This window comes from Cervus canadensis, chromosome 7 (genome assembly GCF_019320065.1).
Source record: "Cervus canadensis isolate Bull #8, Minnesota chromosome 7, ASM1932006v1, whole genome shotgun sequence".
NCBI lineage: Eukaryota > Metazoa > Chordata > Mammalia > Artiodactyla > Cervidae > Cervus > Cervus canadensis.
The window spans coordinates 15793014-15812301 of record NC_057392.1 but is presented as its reverse complement, the minus strand read 5'-3'; the positions used below and the strand labels follow the sequence as shown (position 1 = coordinate 15812301).

The 19288-nt window shown below is 42.4% G+C and overlaps 1 protein-coding gene across 6 annotated transcripts in view; it reads right to left on the bottom strand.

Annotated features, from left to right (window-relative positions):
- CPNE4 (copine 4) overlaps positions 1 to 19288 on the bottom strand; it is a 676149-nt gene that overhangs the window by 231735 nt on the left and 425126 nt on the right. For all 6 annotated transcript variants that reach the window (XM_043474409.1, XM_043474407.1, XM_043474408.1 and 3 more), the window contains exon 3: positions 867 to 1046. In XM_043474409.1, the coding sequence (XP_043330344.1) occupies positions 867 to 1046 (180 nt within the window). The remainder of the gene's footprint in view (positions 1 to 866; positions 1047 to 19288) is intronic.

Below are 19288 nucleotides of genomic sequence, written 5' to 3'. Positions count from 1 at the left end.
GCCTTTCGTCATTCTCCCCAGCAGAAAGCTCTCCCTTCCCTGCAGGCCCATAACCATGTATAGCTCCCAGGATGAGTTGTCTCATGAGAGCTTAGAGGACATCATGAGTGTCTCTGTTTGAGGGCACACACTGAGGCTTCTCCAATTAGTCTTGAGCACAGGGACTATTTCCACTTAGATCACACCTCAGCACTTATTCAAGTTCTGGGTACAGCAGGAAGGAAGGGAAAAAGGAAAGGTGTTCCAAAGGCAAGATCATGGGGTTTGGGGTAAGGCCCACTTGGGTGTAACTCTGCCCTGGTTAGTGTGGGGTCTCTGGCAAATCAATTACTTCTGAGTCTCTCTGAGAAATGAATGTTTATTCCCCAACATTGCTGTGAGGATTAAGTAAAGCATTTATTCATTTACCATGTATCTATTTAGCCCTCTCTTGGGCTGCTTTTGGCACCAGAGGCTTGGGATAGCTGTGACCGAGCGATACTCCGTGTGTAATGGTTCTCATAGTTGAGTTGGGAGATGGAAGATTATGATGTATCAGGATAAGGCAATAGCAGACATACAACTGGAGCAGAGCAGGTGCTCCATAAATAGTTGTTAAATAAATGATTGACAGAATGAAGGAATTCAGAAACAAAAATGATTAGCTTTGCAAAATAAGTGACACCTGACATATCTGCACCATCATCCACATGAAAGTGTAACACTGACTATAATGGACATGGCAGTGCATGTCACACAATGCTACCTGTTAAAGGAAATAAATCAACAGGAGAAAGAAAGCAAAGACTGAATGAGGGAAGAGGGGAAAAAAGGAGGGAGAAAGGCCCTCAGAAGGCTAAAGGGGAGGGAGGGTGTCACGGACCCACCTGGCCAAGCGTGCACTCCATGCTGCCCAGAAAGTCGGCCTCCTTCAGCCCATTGTGGGTGCTGCTGATGTCATGGACCTCAAACCGCAGGCGCTGCACCTCCTCGAAGTAAAAGTCCACTGTGAACAGTTTTGAATAGACTGGGTTGATGCAGGTGCGAATCACCTCTGTTCTGTCAACCTGCGGGACAGAGGAAGAGAAAACCCATCAGGGGATCAAGGCCTTGTATTGTTATCCTTCAGGAAGCTTCATTTTATGGTGCTCTGTCTCCTTCCAAACTGTCAGTGCCCTCCACCAAGTCACCAGGGTGAGCAGTCTGGACATCTTCAAGGATACACCTTCTGCGAATGAGTCATGGTTCAAGGAGGAAAATCACAGAATAATCTGAGCTTTATGTCTAAGGGGTTTAGAGCACCTTGTATTGTTAAGTAATAGGGCAAGAAGACGGATTGATTATTAGGGGCCACCTGGAGCCTCAGGAAAAAGTCTGAGGGCATGTTTTGGTTCAGGAGGAAAAAAATCCGCATTCAATTCCTGATGTCTTTGGGGTACAGTTGGGCAAATAACCTCATAGATGTCCCTTTTAGCCAACCCTATTCTAGTGTTATAGTCATATGAATCCCAGGGTCATATGGATCCCTGTGGTCTCAAGTGTGCCTCTTATTTGGGTTTACACACGTTGACTCAGTAGTTCAATCCCTCTGTCTCAGTCCCCTCATCAACCAGTGAGGGCTAGAGGATTAGAGCAGTAGTCCCCACTCTGTCACCAGGGACCGGTTTCCTGGAAGACAATTTTTCCACAGACCAGGGTAAGGGGGAGGGGGCTTGGGGATGATTCAGATACATTACATTTACTGTGCATTCTACTTCTATTATTATATTGTGATATATGATGAAATAAACATACAGCTCACTATAATGCAGAATCAGTGGGAGCCCTGAGCTTCTTTTCCTGCAATTAGACAGTCCCATCTAGGGGGATATGAGCAATGGAGAGTGGTGGTAAGTATAGCTGAAACTTTGCTCACTTACCTGCCATTCACCTCCTGCTGTGTGGCTTAGTTCTTTACATGCCATGGACTGGTACCAGTTCATGGCCTGGGGATTGGGGACCTCTATATTAGAGGTTGAAAAACCCCTAGTCTCTAATGTTCCAGGAGTGAAGACTTCCCCAGCCTTCTGAGATAATAACTCTCATTTCTCCCTCACTCTCTGCCCCACTCTGTGCCCTAGGAGACTGACTGGCCTCTATGGGTTCCTGCGTTCCCTGGACCTCTGGATGTCAGAGGAGGGAGGAAGCCTGAGGAGGGACTTGGCAGGAGATCAGAAGGACATGGGCAGTGTCTCTGCACCTCTCTACACAGTCTGCTAGCAACTCCATTCCATAGAGGGAGCTGCCACCAGGATCTGGTGACACGGACCTGACCTTCAGATCAAGGGATGGTGATGATTTTCTGCAGCTGCCACAGTATCCTTGGTTGACTCCCTTATCCCATGCCTATGCAAAGAGCTTCTGTGTGAAGAGTTCAGCCTTTTGAGGGAAACTCTGGGAATGCCAATAGGGTACTCTGCTCTCTGCTAGTACCCCAACCACTAAAGTTCATCTCTTCCACATCTGTCCCAAATGAGAATACCCAACACCACTTATATTCTGTAAAGTCTTATAAGACCAAGTTACAGATAACTCAAGATCCTACGGTAGTTTTCAACTGGAGATATCCATCACTCACATTTTATAGGTCAATTGGACCTTACAAGTACTCTTGGATTTCAAACAGAAACATCATTTTGTGAATGAAAAATATTGCCTGTCATATCAGCAAACAAAGGATGTTGCAGCCACCAAGCCATCACAATACAGTCACCCTGATGGTGAGCCCTGAGGGAACTCAGAATGGAGAAAAATGGACTGCCAGCTGCCAAGCCTTCAGCCACTGTAGCAGCCCCATGGGGTACCCTGAGGGGACTCAGGATGGAGAGAAGCAGGTTTCTGGCCCCAGGTAGCTGAAGTGCATATCAAAGGAGTGGTTTCAGTGAGCCCGGACTGTTGCTTCTTCCCATACATAGGAAAGTGCTAAATTTCATTAGCTTGAGATAGCTGTTTTTCTTTAATTAATAGTTATCTTTTGATGTTCCCACTACCTGGTCTTTGTTGCAAAAACTCCTGTATATACTGGCTCCTCACCTTGCTTCTTGGGAGCAGTTTCTCAGAGTTATTTGAGATGTTATTTCTCAGGCTTGAAGTGCTCAGAATGTCCTCTGAATAAAACATAATTCTCAACTTTTATGTTGTGCAATTTTTTTCAGTCAACAGTTTATTGGATACTTCCCAAGAGTCATTCATAAGCACCAACTGTGAAAAACACTTCCCCACTTTCATTATAGTACAAAGAGTTTCTCAATAAAATGAGGGAAGCCATTTTTTACCATATCATGCATGTACATGTTATCCAGCAAAGAAAAAATCTGATACACTCTTGATCTCGGGGTTTGATCCCTGGCCCCATCTCTTCCTATGCAGGGCCCTGTCTGAGATAGGGCTACCCTGTAAGGAGTACCTTCTGCTATTTCTGGTGGGATGGATGATCCTGGTTGTGAGGAGGAGAATATGGTTCTTTTACATCCTGCTGCAAGAGACAGAAAACCAAACCTCAATCCACGGCCGATTAGGATTCGACAACAAGCTACTGTTCAGACCAATGGTTATTTGACTCTTTCCATGAAGAGTCAGCTATTTGAGCTTAAATTATATTCTTTAAAATGTTCATTCTGGGAGGCAGGATTGTATATGTTATTGACTGATTATGTGGGTACAAGATTTATTATATTGGTATACTTTTGTTATTATTGTTGTTAAGAGATTATACTTTTGAATAATGGCAAAAATCAGAGGCCTATAAGTTCACAGTGACCTGGAGGCATTTCACTCATTCCACTTAAAAGTAGTTTTCAGCCTCTCCTTTGGCGTCAGCCTGCCCTTGTGCCCTGCTGCTGCTGCTCAGTCACTTCAGTCGTGTCTGACTCTGTGCGAACCCATAAACGGCAGCCCACCATGCTCCCCAGTCCCTGGGATCTCCTTCTCCAGTGCATGAAAGTGAAAAGTGAAAGAGAAGTCACTCAGTCATGTCCGACCCTCATTGACCTCATGGACCACAGCTTTTCAGGCTCCTCTGACTATGAGGTTTTCCAGGCAAGAGTACTGGAGTGGGGTGCCATTGCCTTCCCCGCTTGTGCCTTGAGTTTTTCCTAATAAAACTGAGCCATAAGTCAGCTGTAAAACTGGTCTGCCATTTCAAATCTTTGCTGTGGCGAGACAGAATCAAGGAAATTACCCACTCCTCCAACATATATGGTGCCATTTCTCAGATTTAATCTGTCTGAAACAACCTTGGCTCAGCCTCTGTGAAGCAGAGGCCAAGCACAGCAGAAGCCAAACTTGGTGAAATCTCACACAGTGGAAGCTGAACACAAAGAAAACCTAGTCCAGTGGAAATAACAAGAAGCCCAGAAGGCTGGAAACCGGGACAGCAAAAACAAACTGGGCAGAAAGCTCACGCGACTCAGTCTCAGATTCCAGAAGACCTGCAGTTAAGAAACTTTGGACCACTGGACAAAACCCAGAGAGGGATTGTCAGAAGATCCTTTGACCAATCCTGAGGAAATCTGGTACACTGATGGAAGCAGCTTTGTCTTAGATGGAAAAAGAAGAGTTGGATATGCAGTAGTCTCCAATTTCGAGATCATAGAGGCCAAACTTTTGCCACCAGGTACTTTAGCCCAATTGGCTGAGCTCATAGCTCTGACTCGCTTTAGAGCTGGGAAAAGGAAAAGGAATAGCCATTTACACTGAATCCAAGTATGCCTTTCTGGTGCTACATGCACATGCTGCTATTTGGAAAGAAAGGGGCCACTTGACCACCCAAGGGTCCACAATCAAATATGATGATCAAATCCTTAGGCTCTTGGAGGTAGCCCATCTGCCTGCTGAGGTTTCAGTCTCTCATTGAAAAGGACACCAAAACGGGAGCACAGAAGCGGCACGAGGGAACCAAGCAGCCAATCAGGCAGCTAAGAGAGCAGCATTACAGAACCATGACCTAATAGGGGTTGCCACCTTAGTTTCACAGACTAATTTGCCAGAAACTCCTTCATATACGGAAGGTGATACTCTTAAAGCTAAGAGTGAGGGCTTTTAAGAAGATCATACAGGGTGGTTCCAAAAGGAGGGACTCCTTTTTCTGTGTGGGAACCTTCAGTGGAAGTTGGTTATCTCCTTACATGCCACCACTCATTTAGGGGAGAAGGCTCTCCAAAGATTACTAGAAAGGTCCTTCAGAGGAACAGGCCTGCAAACAACTATAAGGCAAATGGTTTCCTCTTGTCCCACTTGCCAATTAAACAACCCCCAAGGAGCTTGAAGACCCCAGCTGGCCCAGCCCATCCAATGGGGTAGGACCTACTCAGGAGAGGACTGGCAGATGGACTTCACCCAGATGTCAGTTTCTCAAGGGTATAAATACCTATTAGTTATGATAGATACATTCACAGGATGGATTGAAGGCTTTCCCACCCAGACTGAGAAGGCTGAGGAGGTGGTAAAAAACAAAACAAAACAAAACAAAACAAAACACAACTGCTCCATGAAATAATTCCGAGATTTGGTCTGTGCAGGTCATTACAAAGTGACAACGGGGCACCATTTTCTTCTAAGGTCACCCAAGGGGTCTCTAAAGCATTGGGCATTACTTATTACCTCCATTGTGCCAGGAGGCCTCAGCCTTTAGGAAAAGTAGAAAGAGGCAACCAATTCTTAAAATCAACGATAAAAAAGATAACCCAGGAGACCTCCCTGGGATAGGAGGCTTTACCAATAGCTCTCCTTTGCATCCATATTGCCCCCAAGGAACAGGTTGGTCTTAGTCCTTATGAAATGGTATATAGGAGACCTTTTGTTTATGCCAATGACCTCCTCCTAGATCCAGAGGCTCAGACCCTCCAGTCTTATACTATGGCCATTGGGCAACTCCAACGAGATATACACTTGCAGGTGTCAACCAGGACCCAAAAGATTCTAAAGAGCTACCACTATATGCTCCAGGGACTCAAGTCCTAATTAAAGTCTGGAAAGATGGGTCCACAAAGGCTCAACTCCAGCCCACATGGAAGGGCCCCTACCTGTAATACTTTCTACCCCACAGCAGTCAAGGTACCAGGACACAACTCCTGGATTCACTACTCATGACTCAATCTGTGGAAGAAAACAGAAGAGGACACTCAATATACCTGTGAGCCCCTGGGAGATCTCAGATACCTATTCAGAACTACAAATGAGCGCCATTCTAATGAAAACTCCCAAAATTAAGTTTTTGGAGATAAGATCTCTCAGGATAGCTCTAAAGAGCCAAAACAGCTTGGCAGGGGTTGTACTCCAAAATAGGCAAGAGATAGATCTCCTGATCCCTGAAAATGGAGGGACTTGAACCACCTTGAATGAGACATATTGTTTCTGGGTAAATACCTCCAGTTAAGTTGAAGAAGGTCTTACAGACCTCAAGAAAAATATTCAGATCCTACAGGATCGCCAAGAATCAGCTGGAGAGTTCTTGGGGTGGCTACAACCTCTCTTTGGGGGATCTTTCTCCTGGCAAAGGGGAATTTGGAGTTGGCTAATGTGCCTACTAATCCCTGTTATTACCACATTGATGCTGCTTATGATTGCTCCATGTATTATCATATGTCTAACCCATTTTGTCTCTGCCCAGGTCAACAAGCTACAACACACAATGCCAGTTCAACAAGGATTTATAAAACTACACCTGACCACAGAAAATATCACTCATTCTTAGATGGACATTGTTATAAGGACTCTGAGGCTTGAGACTAGAAAGAGGGGGAGGCCCAATGCCCCTCGCTGTCCCAGCTCAGCAGGAAGTAGCCAGAGAGACCATGGCACTCCATTGCCAAAGAATTGGGCCTCCCATCTCTTGACGGGGGAAAGTTAGGTAGTTAAAATAGGAAAAGGGAGTCTAAAATGGCAGTGGCTAAAAGACAAAGAAAGGAAAAAGTCCGCAAAAGTGGAACAGAAGGAAATCCGTGGACGGGAGTGAGAACTTCAGGTGAAATAAACACTCCCCCTTCTTGGCTAGCCCAGTTTGCATAGGGCAGGCTCTGGGGGGAGGAGTATAAAAGGAAGAAGCCTAGAAGGATCGAGTCCTCTCCTTTGGGGTCAGCCCGCCCTCACTCCTCGTGGGTGTACTATCCTTTGTTTTTCCCAATAAAACTGAGCTGTAACCCAAAAAAAAAGAAAAAGTAGTTTTCCCTTAATTTGCCAACAGAACAGAAGTAGTATTTCTATTGCCTTACCTTTGGGGGATAAAAAAACAGATTATCTGGCAACCTGGGGCTGGATTTGTACATGGAAACCAATTGGGGGCTGCCCCATTCAGATGGGCATTCTTTCTCCATTTTCCAAGCTCTTAATCTTCAATGAATTCTCCCATCTGACTCCTAGAGGCATTGTTGCAACACTCGGTCAAACTTCATAGAATCATGAACCATATGATAAGAGATTTAACTGCATTCATGTAGTGCCTTTCGATAGAGGGTTTTGAAACAACAATCCCCAAGAAGTAACTTATAGGTGGATTCTCAAGACACAGAAAAGATTCTTTTCTTGTGGCTGAAGGAATAGAGTCCCGGACAGGTTTAGCTTATCAGAGATAGGAGATGGAAACTCAGGTCTTTATCGCTCTGCTTTAACCACCCCAAAGGGCAGAAATGACTGATGTGCATCAGTCCTGCTGGTTTTCTTCTCACTTCTTGATTTTCAAATGCTGATTCCACACAAACATCACACCACACCTCAGATGGACCATCCAAGGCAATACTGAATGACTTCATCTTGTGAGGGAAAGGACTGATTTGGAAAGAAGTTAAGTAATACACATTTGCATTACCAACACAGATAATTACAAGGGTAATCTCAGGACCAGTGAGACTCCTGAGTATGGATGCTCATGGTTAGAAGGAGAATGGTGATGGGGAAATGCTTGTAACACTTGTTGATGTTTTAAAACATCTGGCATTTTTAGTCATTATGGAAGATACAATTATCTTTTCTGGAGACTGAAGTCAGGTTTAACCTGAGCAACAGAGTCTAGGATGGCTGTTGTTTCTCATTGAGAGGCCTCAAGGTCAAGGCAGTTGTTTCCAAAGGACCACCCTTTGCCTGGTGCTGCCAGCTGCATCAGAATCACTGGGGCAGGTTTCCTTAGACTCGATTCATGATCCCTACACTTGGGGTTCTGATTCAATAAGAGTAGGGGATCCTAGAAATGTGTATTTTAAAGGTGTCCTAGGCAATCTGAACGCGAGAATATCAGAGTAAAAGAATTGAAGAGATGGAGGGTCTAGCTCTTGCTCTTATGTGGGGTTTTGTTTTGTTTTGTTTTTTTGGTCAAGGTTTTAAAAATTTTGCTTTCTTTCTGTTACTGAGTCGGCAAAACTGTCAACACTTCTCTCTGCTTCTTTCCTCTGCAGTTGTAATGACTGATATCCTAGTGTTGCTTATGGTTTGCAGAACATATTCACACCCATTTTTGTTTGATTCTTAGAACAACCGTATGCTGTAGATTTATATTATTTTATATAAGAGTAAAATCAAGGTCAGACATCAGGACAAAGTACTGGATGATAGAATGGGCTATGAGCTCAGGCCTTTTGATGCAAAGTCTGGACTATTTTCTTAATTCATCTTTATTCATAAGCATCCCTAGAAGGAAAGAAACAATGTAGCTGTGTTATGATATCATGATGATACAATTAATCATTGAATATTGCTTTTGATGAGATACTCTTTTAAAGACTTTCATCTAAAACATTTTTCAGTATACCAGTAAAGTTTATGATAGCTAATGCTTACGGAAGGCCTGGTGTGTCACAGGCACTCACTTTTTAAAAAGGCATTATTGAGGTATAATTTACATAAAATAAACCACATCTATTTAAAGTACACAATTCAGTAAGGTTTGATATGTGAAACCATCCCCACAAGCAAGTGAAGGCACCATGACCCCCTCCAGTGTCTTCATGTCCCCTAAAAACCTTCCTCTCACCCCTCCCTGTCTTTGTTCCCAAGCAACTACCAATCTGTTCTGTTACCATAATCAGTTTGTATCCTCTATAATGGCATATAAATGAACTGCACATTGTGTAGTCTTTTTGCCTTTATTCTATCATTCAGGGTAATTATTTTGAAATTTATTCATTGTGCATCAGTGGTTCATCTTTTTTATTTCCGAGTAATATTTCATTGATGAACTGTTTCCAGTTTGGCCGTTACACATAAAACTGCCACGAATATTCATGTAAAAAATTTGTATGGACTTTATATTTCTTCTTTCTAGGAGTGAAATAGGTATATGTTTCACTTCTAAAATTCTAACTGGTGTGTAGGGGTATCACATTGTGGTTTTAATTTGTGTTTTCCTAATAACTCATGAGGGCTGTAATAGCATCTTTTCAAGTGCTTATTTGCTATCTGTCTCTTTTGGTGAAGTGTATGTTCAAATCTTCTGACTCTCTTTTCATCCTTATGACAACATTGTGATGTAGGTACTATTATCATCCCCTTTCCTGAGAGGTAGATAGACCCTCATACCTTTCCCAATTTCATACAGCTTATGAGAGGTAGGATTTTTCATCTTTATGCTAAATAGTCATGCAAATTTGAAGCTTTTTCACCTAAATCCTCTCGTACAAAATAAACAACAGACATGGATATGGAACTAATGGGGAAAGTTCGCAAATGAGGCTGTAGTTGTGTCTCTAGTTTGTCCACTGGCATATTGGAGATACAGTGGGAGCCCCACACACTGCCCAGGGAATTGTTTATGAGACAAGCTCAGTCTATCATCAAAAATAATTCAACACAGATAATGGCCATCTGCTCCCTGAGGCCCCCAAGGGCTGGGACTGACAGAGGCAAAGGAGGTGAGGGGACTGAGAGGTGAGCACTAATCAATGTGATGCTATTAATGGGGAAAAACTAAAGCCAGGAGCCAAAACTGATGTCTCACTGAACGGTCTAAGGTTTCCTGGAGAAGTACAAGTCTTTATCCCAAGGATAACAGGGCTGGAGAAGAGTGATATCATGTGCCAGAGAGAGACATAACCTAACCCCTAGGTAGGGCAGGCTTATAGTTATATATTATTTAAAACTTATATTCTTTAAATATTTTCTCAATATTTATTTAGTGAGGGTGAGGAGAAACTAATTTTCTCTGAATAAAGAAAGGATAATGTTAGGATCAAAAATAAAGGATTGATTACAGACAATTTTTCAAACCATGTAACTGCCAAAGGGACATATTAAGCCACATAGAATTTAGATATTAAGATAAGTCACTGAGTCACAGGAATTAGCATTATTCAGCTTCAGATGCTTTCAAGTGCTGGCTGTGGGGTTGGTGGGCTTGCCCTACAGCTGCAGGAAACAAGTCACTGGTCTTGAAAATCATTCAACAGGGGGAGATAGGTTGGTGCTGGTGAGATATGGCTTTTATTTTCATTGTAGTGGGTTTTCTACTTGAACAGGACTAACACTCTTTAACATTTTGCTGGTTACATAAGAAGTCACACGTGGGAACCTGAGTTTCCTGACACCATTTTTGCGCTACGTCTTTGTGCTTGCATCATTCTGGTGGCTTGCCACATGGATGGTTCCTGTTCACTAGGAATGAAAATATGCCTGAGTATTTGTCAACCTTTGCTTCTCCCTCACTTATAATATCCTGGGCTAAAGCTGACCTTGCACCTGGACATATATGGTCCTCAGTGGAGGCAATACTCACTTTCCTAGGGAGCATATGTAAATGCATAGAGGTGTCTTGGGTTGTCACAATGATGGGGTAACATCACTGGATGCCAAATATCCTACAATGTGGAGATTAGTTCTAGTCAACCCAGAACTAAACACTCTACAAAGCTAGTGGTATCTTCTATTTGTCCAACCCACTTTCAACTCCAACTAAACAAATAAACTTATCCAAGGGTGTTTGGGCCTCAGAACCAAGCATATGAGTGGACTTACTAGCCAAGAGAGGAATAAAGATATATAATTATATAATTATAAAATAATTACAATTTTATTAAATAAATTATGTTTTATTTATATATTATATAATTATATATAATATATATTATAAATAATATATAATTATAAAATAATTATAATTTTATTATATAAATTATATTTTATTTATATATAATTATACTATTTTATTTATTATAAAATTATATAAATTATATTTATTTATTATAAAATTGTAATATAAGTTATATTATTTATATTATTTACAATTATATATAAATAATAATAATTATACACTTATTATTTAACCAATAAATCTATTAAAGCATCATCCTTATTTTGCAGGTGACAAAATAAAACTGAATCAGAAAAGCATTGGTAAAGGAAAGGATCAAACTCAGTCTGTCCAACTAAAAAAATATATGCCCTTTCTACCTTAAGATTTATTATGGGTTGAATTATGTCCCTCAAAGTTCATATGTTGAATACATCAGAATGTGATCTTATTTGAAGATACAGTTGTTACTGAAGTTAGAAGTTAGGGTGAAGTCATACTAGAATAGGGAGGAGCCCTGATCTTATATGACTGGTGTCCTATAAATAGGGATATTCAGATATACAGATATGAATACAGGGAGATGCCATTTGGACATGAAGGAAGAGACTGGAGTGATGCACTTACAACCCATGAAGCAACAATGATGGCCAGCAAACTACTGGAAGCCAGAAGAGACATATAGAGCAGATTCTCCCTAATGCCCTCAGAAGGGTCAAAACCTGGTTATGCCTTGATCCTGGACTTCTAGCCTCCAGAAATGTGAGACAAATTTCTGTCTTCTAAGCCACCCAGTCTATGGTAGTTTCTTACTACAGTCCTGTTAAAATAGACGTCATTCTACCTATCTCAAGAAATGTAAATTGATATAGCAAATGTGGAGAACAGTATGGAGAGCCTTTTAAAAGTAAACGTAGAACAACCATATGATCCAGAAAACCATAATTCAAAAGGATACATGTACTCCAATGTTCAGTGCAGTAACATTTACAATAGCCAGGGCATGTATATTTACAATATTATAATACCAGAACATGGCCATGGATCTCAACCCCATGAACAGTATGAAAAGGCAAAATGATATGACACCAGAAGGTGTCATATTGCTGTAACCCCCTAGGTCAGTAGGTGTCCAGTATGTTATGGGGAAGAGGGAAGAAATAGCTCCAGGAAGAATGAAGAGGATGAGCCAAAGCTGAAACAATGCTCAGTGGTGGATGTGTCTGGTGGTGAAAGTATAAACTGATGTTGTAAAGAATAATACTGCATAGGCACCTCGAGTATTTGGTCCATGAATCAAGGTAAATTGGATGTGATCAAGGAGGAGATGGTAAGATTAAACATCAACATCTTAGGAATCAATGAACTAAAATGGATGGGAATGGTGAGTTTAACTCACATGACCATTTTACCTAATACTGTGGGCAAAAAGCCCTAGAAGAAATGAAGCAGCCTTCATAGTCAATAAGGGAGTTTACAATGCAGTACTTGGGTGCAGTCTCAAAAATGACAGTAATCTCAGTTCATTTCCAAGGCAAACCATTCAACATCACATAATCCAAGTCTATGCCCCAACCATTAATGCCAAAGAAGGTGAGGTTGAATGGTTCTATGAAGACCTACAACAGCTTCTAGAACTAACACCAAAAAAAGATGTTTTTCATCATAGAGGATTGGAATGCAAAAGTAGGAAGTCAACAGATACCTGGAGTAACAGGCAGGTATGGCCTTGGAGTACACAATGAAGCAGGGCAAAGGCTAACAGAGTTTAGTCAAGAGAATGTACTGGTCATAGCAAACACCTTCTTCCATGTGATGTCCACACATGGACATCACCAGATGGTCAATACTGAAATCAGATTGATTATATTCTTTGCAGCCAAAGATGGAGAAGATCTATACAGTCAGCAAAAACAAGACTTGGAATAGCTATGGCTCAGATCATGAGCTCCTTATTGAAAAATCCAGGATTAAAATGAAGAAAGCAGGGAAAACCACTAGGCCATTCTGGTATGACTTAAATCAAATCCCTCATGATTATACAGTGGAGGTGAGGAATAGATTCAAGGGATTAGATCTGGTAGATGGAATATTGTACAGGAGGCAGGGACCAAAACTAACCCAAAGAAGAAGAAATGCAAGAAGGCAAAGTGTCTCAGGAGGCCTTACAAATAGATGAGAAAAGGAAAGAAGTGAAAGGCACAGGAGAAAAGAGAAGATATACCCATCTGAATGCAGAGTTCCAAAGAAGAGTGAGATAAGAAAGCCTTCTTAGGTGAACAGTGCAAAGAAATAGAGGAAAACAATAGAGTGGTAAAGACTAGAGATCTCTTCAAGGAAACTGGAGATACCATGGGAACATTTCATGCAAGAATGAACATGATAAAGAATAGAAATGGCAAGGACCTAACAGAAGCAGAAGATATTATGAAGAGGTGGCAAGAATACACAGAAGAACTGTACAAAAAAGGTATTCATGACCCAGATAACCATGATAGTGTGGTCACTCACCTAGAGACAGATATCCTGGAGTGTGAAGTCAAGTAGGCTTCAGGAAGCATTACTTTGAATAAAGCTAGTGGAGGTGATGAAATTCTATCTGAGCTATTTAAAATCCTAAAAAATGATACTGTTAAAGTGTTGCATTCAATATGCCAGCAAATTTGGAAGACTTGGCAGTGGCCATAGGACTGGAAAAGGTCAGTTTTCATTTCAGTCCCAAAGAAGGGAAATGCCAAAGAATGTTCAAACTACCATACAATTGTACTCATTTCACATGCTAGCAAAGTAATGCTCAAAAAAATACTTCAAGCTAGATTTCACCAGTATGTGAAATGAGAAATTCCAGATGTACAAGCTGGATTTAGAAAAGGCCAATGAACCAGAGATTAAATTGCCAATATCCTTTGGATAATAAAGAAAGTATGGGAATTCCAGAAATATATCTACTTCTGCTTCACTGACTATGCTAAAGCCTTTGACTGTGTGGATCACAACCAATTGTGGAAAATTCTTAAAGAGATGGGAATCCCACACCACCTTACCTGTCTTCTGAGAAACCTGTATGCAGGTCAAGAAATAACAACTAGAACCGGGCATGGAGGAATGGGCTGGTTCAAAATTGGGAAAGGAGTACATCAAGGCTGTATATGGTCACCTTGCTTATTTAACTTATATGCAGAGTATACTGTGTGAAGGCCAAGCTGGATGACTCACAAGCTGGAATCAAGGTTGCCAGGAGAAATATCAACAACCTCAGATATGCAGATGATATCACTGATGGCAGAAAGCTAAGAGGAACGAAAGAGCCTTTTGATGAGGGTGAAAGAGGAGAGTGAAAAAGTTGGCTTAAAATTCAACATTCAAAAAAATGAAAATCATGGCAACTGGTCCCATCACTTCATCACAAATAGAAGGAGAAAAGGGAACAGTGGCAGACTTTATTGTCTTAGGCTCCAAACTCACTGTGGATGGTGACTGTAGCCATGAAATTAAAAGACGTTTGCTCCTTGGAAGGAGAGCAATGGCAAATCTAGAAAGCATATTAAAAAGCAGTGGCATCACTTGGCTGAAAAAGTTCTTTATAGTCAAAGCTATGGTTTTTCCAGTAGTCATGAACAGATATGAGAGCTGGACGATAAAGAAGCTGAGTGCCAAAGAATTGATGCTTTTGAGCTGTGGTGTTGGAGAAGACTCTTGTGAGTCCCTTGGACAGTAAGGAGATCAAACCAGTTAACCCTAAAGGAAATCAACTCTGAATTATCATTATAAGAACTGATGCTGAAGCTGAGCACCAATACTTTGGCCACCTGATGTGAAGAGCCAAATCATTGGAAAAAATCCTGGTGCTAGGAAATATTAAGGGCAGTAAAAGAAGGGGGTGACAGAGGATAAGATGCTTGGATGGCATTAATGACTCAATGGACTTGAGTTAGAGAAAACTACAGGAGATAGTGAAGAACAGAAAAGCCTGGCATGGTGCAGTCCCTAGGGTCACAAAGAATTGGACACAACTTAGGGACTGAACAACATCAAGAGAACGGGAACAATCTAAATGTCCAATAAAAGATGAGTGGATAAAGATGATGTGATACATATATACAGGCTTCCAAGATGGTGCTAATGGTAAAGAACCCACATGCCAATGCAGGAGATATAAGAGATGCGGGTTCAGTCTCTGGGTTGGGAAGATCCCCTGGAGGAGAGCATGGCAACCCACTCCAGTACTGTTGCCTGGAGAGAATCCCATGGACAGAGGAGCCTCACCAGCCACAGTCCACAGGGTCACAAAGAGTCAGACATGACTGAAGTGACTTAGCGTGTGTGCATGCGGTACCTATATACAATGGAATATTAGTCACTAAAAGGAATGACATTGAATCATTTGGAGTGACATGAAAGAACATAGAGTCTGTTAGACAGACTGAAGTAAGTCAGAAAGAGAAAAACAAATATATATTAACACATACACATGGAATCTCTATAACTTGTACAGATAAACCTATTTGCAGAGCAGGAATAGAGATACAGACATAGAGAACTGACTTGTAGACATGGGAGGGGGGGAAAGCAGGAGGGACAAATTGGGAGTGTGGCACTGACATATACACTACTACGTGTGAAATAGTTAGCAGGAAGCTTCTGTACCACACAGGGAGCTCAGCTCGGTGCTCTGTGGTGATGGGGGTGAGGTGGAGGGAGACTCAAGAGGAAGGGGATATCTGTATACACATACCTGATTCACAATGCTATCCAGGAGAAACTAACACAACATTGTAAAGCAATTTTAGTCCAATTAAAAAAAGATTCATCTCTGAAAAGGCATTCCTCACCCACCCCACAGAAAAATCTTCAAATGTTCTAGATTAAATTGAATGAATTTAATCTAGAATTACCAAAGTCAATCCATTGCCAATCCCCACCCCACCCCACCCCCAACACACACAAATCATTTATCTTTCTGCTCTGCACTTCATCTTCCTCTCAAGGAACAAAGTTCCTTGTGTAAGCTGGGTTCTCTTTATGCAGCCCGTGGGATTAGCCTGCTGGAGGACCTGGTGTGAGGCAGTCCTTTAACCACTAGTCTCAGCTGGGTTTGTACTGCTCAGAGTAAACAGTGGAGTCACATCACCTAATTGAAGAGTGTAGCTCAGAAATGAATGAAATGAGCATCACCTAGAAGCACCTTCAGAGAGGTGCCACAGGCAGGGTTCCTGGGTCTTCCTCTTCCTTTATGGCCTCCTCAGGCCCTATTGGCAGGGGTCTCAAGTATCCACCTCTGCATCCTCATCAGGTGTTCCTCTCCCCAATATGAGTGCCCAGTGTGTGTGGCTTAGTTTCCATGGTCAAAAATTCCTATTTAAAACAGAAGCCCCAGTGTGATGTTATTAGGAAATGGGGCTTTGTGGAGGTAATTAAGTCATCAGGGTGGAATGCTCACAAATGGGATTAGTGCCCTTAAAAAAAGAGCCCTCAAAGAGCTCCCTTGGCCCATCTGCAACATGAAGACGTGGCAAGAAGACACCTCAGTGTTTAGTAGCCAAGAAGCAGGCTCTCACCAGACACCAAACCTGCTGATGCCTTGATTTGGACTTCCAGCCTCCAGAACTGTAAGAAACAAATTTCTTTTGTTTACAAGTTGTCCAGTCTATGGTATTCTGTTATAGCAGCCCTAACAGACTAAGACACAAGGTGATCTTTAAACTTTTTATGTAATTAAAATTATGTAATTATGTAATTTAGAAATCTTAACCAATGCACAGTTAAGTTTGAGAACTAGTAATATTATATTGCCAGGTGCTATGGCTCAGCTCCAAGATCATGGTGACCAGAAGGTATCACGTGATCTACTCTGAGCACCCCCACCTCCTGGTCAATTGTGTGTTGGCACATTTCTGCTTTCTTGGGAGCTGCCATCTTGACTGCTGCTCATTGTGCTACAGGATATGAAGACTAAAGGAAATAACTAAACTGTGAGCTGACTCAGTTGAAGGTTTATCCATCCAAGCACTCCATTAACTGGAACACTCTCAGTTTGTGAGATGACTTAGTGAATGTGGTGATTAGCCTCCTTTGCATCCACAGATTTTCTGCTCTACTCTGTGCCCCCAGCAGACTGGCTGCATGAATTGCTTTGTTAGGATTTCTGTGCCAGCTTGCCTCCTTCAGCCAATGGGATGCATCAGTAGGAGATTAGAAAGGGGGAGGAAAGAGAGGTCAGTGTGTTTTTCTTGTCCCTCTCCCTGTCCCCCACTGCAACTGTACAGTGACTGTGTCTTCCCATCCCACAGTCCTCTGCTAGTAGCCGGCCTGCAAGGTTCTAGCTCTCACTGGGTTCTAGTAACACTGCCATCTCCACCTGCCCATCAAGCCTAGTGGCACCTTCCCACTATTGCTATTCCCAGAGCATCTCAGCATCTCTTGCTGATCCCTTTAACTCTGCACACACGTCCCTATCTGTGTCATAACATGTCTTCTGGAAGAACTTTCAGAATCCAAAGGGCAGGCAAAATTGAGTCCAGTCTGGTGGCTCACAATGAATGCATTATATGCTCTTTTAAGAGTCTGAAAACTGGTGATCAATATATGATTCATGTGGTAACTTCCTCTTAGCCTCAATGTCTATTCCTCAACCAGGTTCTGTAATGGATCACAAGGAACATTGCTGAACACTTAATATGCCACAGGCATTTTTCTAACCAATTCACAAGTATTATCCCATTAGTCCTCCCAACAACCATATAGTACCACTATCACTATTTCGCACATGAGAAAACATAGGGTCAAGGGGTTAACCTGCCACAGTCACTCAGGTGTAAGTGATTGAGCCATGTGGAATTTCCCTTAAAGCTCTTCCCTGGGACATGACCATCTTTCTTGAAGAGGACACATCTCTTCAGGTACCTTCTGAACATAATGGTTTCAAGCAGAGTCCATCCCAACACTCAAGACTCTAAATATTCTTTGGAAGGAAAACAATCTCTACCGTCTTAAGCTGGGTGACAGACCCAGAAAAGTTTTCTCGATGTGACTGTGGGGGTGTCCAGCATGCCTCTCCCTGTCTTCAAACCTTCTCTTCCCCCTCCTTTATATTTTGTTCTTCCACTTAGCTCATTTCCCTTGAGGATGGCTCAGGAGAAATCTGGATGCTTTAAGTGGATAGGACTTAAGAAGAGTCTATAACATAAAAGATGTTTTCAATCCTAAACTAACTGCCTTCTATCGGATTCCAGCTATAAGCTGGCACATGAATATCAAACAATCAGAAACTCCCTTACAAAACTCATACCTGTCTTCTAAAGTGAGTTAGACCCTGCTGAGACAGGAATGGGAAGGGGCTGGATTGCAGGCCACTCTGAGTTTGCAGCTCCTGTCAGATCCTCCTCACAAGGGAGCTTGAAGGTTAAGCCCACATAAGTGGAAAGAAATTTGCACTTCACTCAGATGCTGGTTATAAACAGAATGGTCCCATCATCTCATCCATCTATCACAGTTCTAGAGACCTTGGGAAAGGTCATCCAAGGCTGGAGAGCATTAGCTTTCTTATTGACTGATGTGAAATAGTGAAAAGAAACTCATCTGCAGGATGCTGCATATGCGTGCCAAGTCCCACATTTGCACCAACTAGCCGACTATGCAGGTGGGCTCTAGAGGCTGCCTCCCCGTCCTTACAACAGGTGCCCACATGCAGGAATGAAGCAGTGGGGGTGGTCCTGTGGCTTGGGGTCAATCTTCTAGGCTCCAGCTCCTCCTCCCCTGACTCCTTTAGAATAATCAACATCCACTCTGCTTATAAGTCAGCTCTTGACTGCCCAGATTGTGAAATGATCCAAATGGATCTTCTCTGAATGCCATTGACGAGGGAGGAGCAGATCATCCTATGCCTGAGGTTCTTCCCCACAGTGCTCCCCCATTCACTGGGGGCACTCACCTCTCCTTGGCTTTTCTCAGAAAGTAGATGTTGTTGATAGTGATAATCTCAGATCCTAGCATTCATCCAGTCCAAGGATGGCAGCAGCTAATGAGAGAGAGGTGGCTCAGATGGTAAAGCGTCTGCCTACAACGTGGGAGACCTGGGTTCGATCCCTGGGTCGGGAAGATCCTCTGGAGAAGGAAATGGCAATCCACTCCAGTAGTCTTGCCTGGAAAATACCATGGACAGAGGAGCATGGTAGGCTACAGTCCATGGGGTTGCAAAGAGTCTGTCACGAGTGAGGGACTTCACTTTCACTTTTCATCCTTCCTCTTGGTTCTGAGTGGTTGGTGGGTGTACTGCAA